Consider the following 6,965-nt stretch of genomic DNA (forward strand, 5'->3'; position numbering starts at 1 on the left):
ATGTATTGTTGAAACTTTGTCCTGCAAATAAATGTTAATTATTCAGTGCCAGTCATATTTGTGGCATTTGTATTATAGACTTATTATAAACAAGATATTCAGATGGCATGTATCTCTCACCTGGATACTTTAGTGATTATAGCAAAACGCTCCCATTTTAGATATAAATATATATACTGTTCCAGTTTGGGATCAATCTCTCAGTACCATGCATTGCAGTACGTAGACACTTGCCTTTAACATGTAGTTGTCTGGTTCCAAAGAATATTCAAAGCAAATTAAGTTGAAAAGCACATCGATCTGAGGAAGGATTTTAAAGAATTTCCAATATTTTCCTTATTAGGCGCCAGGAGGGTCAGACCTGTCGTGTAGGTCAATTCAGGTCCAAATATGGATAAAATCCTTTCATTTCTTTCTTACCTGGCCATATTCTTAGTTGGGTTCTCGAAAATATACAACTAGGCCATTTCTGACCTAATGTTATCAGAAGTGTAGCCAACTGCCTAATTCCTAGAAAATGTGTTACGGTTCCATAATATCCAGCACATTCGCTACATAAAATCATTTGTAAACACGAAGTTTTATTCAGTATGGTCCATTTTCTTCATTTCTTACCACTTGGGTATTAGACACCTAGCACGTGGCTAATCTTCATCCCTGTACATGTGATACTGGTTAAAACGCGACACTCTAGGTCTCTTCATGATTTCCATGAAACTACGGATCTGTACACATGAGGCGCCGTTTTTGCTTTCGAATGCTTGGTATAAAAAAAAACAATTCTTGATATAAAAAAAAAATAAACGTTGACATTGTCTCTATATATACATATATAGGGTGCCGTTTTACTATTCATTCACAATTTTTGTGATGTCATTAATTCGATTTTCTGATAGATATAAATAACTCGATTTTTTCCAAATTAAACAAAAATATTTTATATATCTATACATGTCTCTGATATATCCATATCGAAAAGCATATCTTGAAAAGGCTCAATATTCTTTTTATATATGCATGTAGGGTCATGTTACAATGTTTCAGGCGATAGTGCTATAATGTTAATTGAAAGGGGAAATGTCGCTCTTTGTCAGAGACCTAAATGACAATACATTTTCACGTCTTGGCCTCGGATAGCTGCACTGTTAATAGCCCGAGTTTCCTCTGGCCCTGTCACCAGACCAGACATGCATGGTGACAGCTAGGGCCAGAGAAAACTCGGGCTACACTGTTGAGAGGGGGAAACATTGCACAGTACTAAATTGATAAAAAGTCAGCTAAAACAGTAGCTACGGTAGGCTTCGAAACTTTACACTGGGGTTTGTAATGAATGTTACGATATTAATAAATAATCCAAGACAGGGCCGAGATCAACATGGGGTTTCATCACAGCTAGGAGCTCGGTTTCGGGATTTTGAGAAACATATATGTTTCTCATGGTGTTGTGGTTGAACTTAGTGTAAAGTGGCGCTGTATTGTAAATTTATATCGTGTCACGTTAATATCTTACCGACTTGTAAAATATAGCCCATATAGTCGTTATGAATTACAATGTTTTGACTTCCTGCAAGACGACAGCTAGCTCAATCGCACGTAAAGCCAATAATAATGCGTCGATTACTAGGCCTACCACGTGTGATTGACAACTGTAGGCCGCGCCCACCGACCGTATCTTTATTTTAAGGAGCTATGAATAGCTATGCTCGACATACTAAGCGATATTTTGCTGCTGTTTAACAAGTAGCCGAAATAGCTCAGTTGGGAGAGCGTTAGACTGAAGATCTAAAGGTCCCTGGTTCGATCCCGGGTTTCGGCAGTTACTATTTTTTTTTCTTTCCCTAAAAATATTTTTTAGTGAACAAGTACAAATTGTAGACGTACATAAATATTTACGTGTAAAATATATGTCAAGTTTAATTGATAAGTAATTGTAATTCGATCTTTGTACAATAATGACCCCGTAGTTATTGCCACACAGATTGATTGTATCAGATATGTATAATTGACATAAACAGATTTTAGTCCTACAACAAATGTCAGAAAAAGGTAAATTAATCTACAGCGAAAGGCATTTGAAATCCCCATAAAGCCTGGAGACGAGACTTGGATGATCTTGTGCCACAATCTGGCTATACTAAAACTAAAGCATAAGTTACCAACTACTGTATCTGAAACAAGGAAATCGGAAATGCTACATCGACTAACTCATCTGTTTGAATATTTCTGTGACCAATTACAGAGGAAGTATAATTGACGGCTACAGAAGCCGGATAGTGTCACATGAACCTAATTACGACTTGGGATGGGGAACAGAGCGAGATGAACGTGAATTTCATGGTGTATTGTTGTTTCTGATGTACCTGGGACTGAAGATAAACCAGTGTTCAACAACTAAATCAGTAAATAAATTCAGTCCTCACGAAGAATAAGTAAAATATATTTCTGCTTTTAATTTTCTGTCATTCAACTAAACACCAGTGGATCCATTCATATTTTCCCATTATATTATTGTTAGCCATTTTATAGGGCCAACCATATCTTCTATCTTTTTTTTTTATCTTCTTTGGTAAAGATTGTAGGGGGAAATCTCGGCTTTCAAATATGCAGTACAAACATAACTATAATAAATAAACTTAGTAGTTGTCAAAACTGGTCCGAACAACTAAATTATTCCGAGTTGTAAATTTACTGTCGGAATATAAATCAATATCTAAATAGACTAATATCAGCATTTATATGTGGATATATGTGACTTTTAAAGATTGAATGTGTTTAATTAAGCGTGATAAATGTACATGAAGATACTAAACTGTATACTGTAGGAGTGTATTAGTCTATTTTTACGGGTTAAACAATTGCCAACCTTACGATAATCATACGATTGTGAACTAGTTAAGTCCTGATAAACTTCACATTGTACATGAACATTTAATATAAAATTAACAATGGCTAATATTTAGTGTCATTGTTGAAAGATAGTAGATATAAATTTGATAGCATAACTTTAAATTTCAACTACAAAGCATAGTCAACTTGATGACACTTAAAACATTTCCTATCATTCTAAAATATCCCATGGACATGTATGGTTAGCTTGACCACAAAATGAAAGACACTTACACCACAAATCTCCTATTCACACTAAAGGTAAAGTAAAAAATCAAAATGTAGTTGCATATAAAATGAAAGATACATTTTAAACAAATGGAATTTGAAATAGCTATGATAAACTTCATAAATTCAACCCTAGTGTCCAGCGCCTTGAAAAAATGCCGATCGTGAAAATTTTAAACGTAGAAAAACACGACGTATTAACTAAATACAATATTCTTAAACTTCTTACAATCAGAAAATGACATTTCTTGTAGCAGCAAGAAAATCAAAGCTAGCCCAGCAGTTTATATAGGGTCTGAGCAGGCCGTTAAGTTAACAAAATAGGCCAGGCTTTTGTTCTGTTAACGTGTCGCCCTGTAATAGTTCAGCATTGTTTTACTGTGTTAAAACGCACGGGTGCCGATCTTCACAGTTCAATCTATAATACAGTATGGTTGACAAATCATAATAAATAGGTAACTTAACTCACGTCTCGTAGGTGGAATGTTGAAATGTACGCGTGTTGCATTTCAAATCGGCGACAGATTGATGTACCTTAAATCTCATCACCTGACCCAAAGGTCAGACCTACTATATAATATCTGTTGAGTCCTCACACCAAACATATTAGTTTTATTCTTCCAAAGGAGAATTGATACTGGACATTGAAAATTGTGCTGATTCACGTCTGAGGTCCAAGGATCAGTTTGCCAACCATGTCCACACCGATGCTCCAATCGTCAAACAACGGTCCTGTGTGTGGCATTTGAAGTAAAAAAAATCGGAAATGGGTGAGATAGTGCTGGCATATTGTTAAGGGGGATTAGATTTGAGGACCAACTTCCGGGCAGTTGTTCAGAACATCAATTTATTTCGAGGAGTAATATGTTTTTGGTTCAAGAAGTAGTTATAACGGAAACTGGATCAGACTTGCTTTATAGGATGTTTAGTATAAATTAACGAAACATCATTAACGGTAAATTCCACCGGATATATGGCTGCGAAACCGAAGACCGTGCCGACAACAGGAACATCAAATAAGCCATCCTCCGCTCATGGCGATTCATCGTCTTCGGACGACGCATCCGGAAAACAAAAACAAAGACTTCCGTCAAAGACGAAAGTCGTTTCGGAATATGATATTACTGGAAATACTATAGGTATCTGTCCCTCAGCAGACGGGGGGTTCTGGACATGTTACGACTGTAGTGGACTGGTCACTCAAAGAGACAAACAAGGACAGGTTGTAAGGGAGATCGACTACGAAAGCCACATACGAGATATCAGTGTATCACCAAAAACCAAGCATCTATGGGCCTGCTGTTTAAAGGATAGGACTGTTATGGAGTTAACTTCAGAGGCAACATTTAATGTGAATTTCAAAACTGACGATCAGCCATGGTGTATATGTGCAACACAAGATGGCAATATCCTTGTCGGAATGGCCAAAAAAGTCACGAAATACACTCCAGAGGGAAAAGTAGTTGTTGCCTCGAAGAAAATCCGTTTTCCCGGAAGAAGACAGCTGATCTGTCTCCCGTACAAGATCGCAGAGTGTGGAGCTTCTCACAACTTAGCCATTGTCGAGCAGGACCAGCCCATAGACGGCGGAAAAGACGAACCACATATCCTAGTCATGAATAAGGATTTTCAGGAATTATTTCGATACCAAGGAAGCATTCCAAAGCGTCATTCACAAGCTGCCAAAAAGAAAATAGAGGCAGGCTCATTTTTCCCATTTGATGTGGCGTTTGATACAACAGGTAATGTTGTCGTATCGGATTATAACAACTGTAGTATATATCTGCTGAATAACCGCGGCGAGTTTCTCAATTTACTGTGCTCCAACTCGAAAGTGATCAGGGGGATTTCTGTGGATTCTGAAAATAGTCTATGGGCAGTGTTTGGGTCGTTTGGTTCCCAGAAAGTGAAAGTCTTGAAATATAGTACATAATGTATTGTGTTAAAACATAAATCGGGGTCCATGCAGGGTAATTTGTGTCGTCAAACGTACAAAGTAAATCCGAATGGCCTTCTCAACAACCGACAGGGATATATTGTGGTTGCATATGCCGATGTACATGTAAAAATGAACAAGATATAGCTGATGCTCGGACAACATGCGGACGCTACAAGATCCGGGTTCTGTATGACCAAAATTAAATTTCTTATTAGTACTGTCTGTAATAGATTACAATTGCATACTAATGATACTTTAGTATTATTGCATGATAGTGCCATATCATATCCTAAAACCTGCTTCACGAAAACATTTTCAGTTATAACTAGCTAATTAACAACCATTATATAGTAAACTAATTGATCTAAAATCATTACTTAGCATATTGACTCTCTGAGTATTCTAGGGCATTTTAAATTAAGCAATGTTCTGTATACGATAACAATATCAAATACTTTATTTTACTAGTATATTGAATTAAATACAGTCCATGTGTAATTCATAAGTCCTGTCAAAATTTCAAACGAATGCAATTTCAATAAGTCCTCATTTTCTTCAAAACAGGTATTGAAATCTACCCTTGAGGTATTGAAATCTACCCATGAGATATTGAAATCTACCCTTGAGGTATACAACGGAAGTTACATGTATAAAATCTTATGTAAAATAAAACAGTTTTCTAATCCCTATATGTCGTATATTTTATATCTGATGCGTTGTTTGTCACAAATTTGTTATATTTATTAATAAATCGCTAATGTGAACAAAGAACTGTCATCTAAGCTTTCCATTATTATGATAATCGAGGTGGAGATGTTGGGTTATTGAGAACAAGTTGACAGATATTATGTCAATGCTTCTTATCTATCAGAGTTACTTCCATTCGTTGTACTTAGATGGTATAGCGATATAGCTTGATAGCCGATGGGGACTGAGAATGCCATTTACCCTATCCGACCCGACAGACGGATATTTTGACAGGAAACTTTTCCACTCTATCCGACATTAAAAAGAAGATAAATCGTTCATAAATTATAACTTACAACTTTATTTATTGAATTTTCTTTACAAAAATATGATGTTCAGAGAACACATATTATACAACATTCAACAAATATACAGCGTAACAACTTGGAGGGTTAATCTAAAAAAAAATCATAGATTACGTATGACTTTTGATATTTGTATTACCTGGTTTTCATTACAATTAATAAATCTGACAAACGAAACCCCTCGATCCGTTTTTATATTATCGAACAGTACACGTTGATATCATCACTTACAAACATATAACCTAACGGACCGCCTGAAATCTGTACATAAAAGTCAGAAAGTTGTTATAGCCTATCGGGGAAAATAATAAAGCCATTATTACATGGACACAAATGTGGGAACATTCACGATTAAGAATGCTTTGTCTGCTTCGCAGGGATGTTAACAATTTAAAACAATTTTGTTGTCCCTACTGTTCCTCTAACGCACTTAAAAAAATAAAATCTGCATTATTTTTATGGATAGTCTGATTTAATATCGTTAACAATGTTCTCTTCGGAAAATCATAGAAAATAAAAATAAAAAACATCCCGCGAGCCGGAGTCGAACCAGCGACCTAAGGATAGCTAATGGACAACACCCCTACAGTCCTCCGCTCTACCAACTGAGCTATCACGGGAGATGCTCTATCAGCAGGAAAATAGTGTCCATATTGATTTGCATTTCTTCCTGTTATGGTACTTAGTTTACAAATCAATTTTTTTTTATGTTTTTAATGTAGGAAAATTATTGTTACCCAGTTCTTTTTACATTAATCAATTACACCTCTTTTATATATACTAGTGACGTAGGCCAGTAACCAGGCGAGTCGCGTGGGCGTCAAGCATGGTTTCACCGCACAGGAACTAAAGTCAAACTG

The 6,965-nt window shown here is 36.1% G+C and overlaps 1 protein-coding gene and 2 non-coding genes across 3 annotated transcripts; 2 read left to right on the forward strand and 1 right to left on the reverse strand.

Moving 5' to 3' along the window:
* Positions 1 to 1,743: 1,743 nt before the first annotated feature.
* Trnaf-gaa lies at positions 1,744 to 1,816 on the forward strand. The gene has a single exon. It is a non-coding gene; the product is annotated as a tRNA-Phe (tRNA).
* Positions 1,817 to 4,087: 2,271 nt separating this feature from the next.
* LOC117332268 lies at positions 4,088 to 5,047 on the forward strand. Its single transcript, XM_033891154.1, has one exon. It carries the CDS (start codon positions 4,088 to 4,090, stop codon positions 5,045 to 5,047), a length of 960 nt encoding a protein of 319 aa, XP_033747045.1.
* A 1,587-nt stretch (positions 5,048 to 6,634) lies between these two features.
* Positions 6,635 to 6,725, reverse strand: Trnay-gua. The gene is given in 2 exon segments: positions 6,635 to 6,670; positions 6,689 to 6,725. It is a non-coding gene; the product is annotated as a tRNA-Tyr (tRNA).
* Positions 6,726 to 6,965: the final 240 nt, after the last annotated feature.

Source organism: Pecten maximus, chromosome 8 (assembly GCF_902652985.1).
Source record: "Pecten maximus chromosome 8, xPecMax1.1, whole genome shotgun sequence".
NCBI lineage: Eukaryota > Metazoa > Mollusca > Bivalvia > Pectinida > Pectinidae > Pecten > Pecten maximus.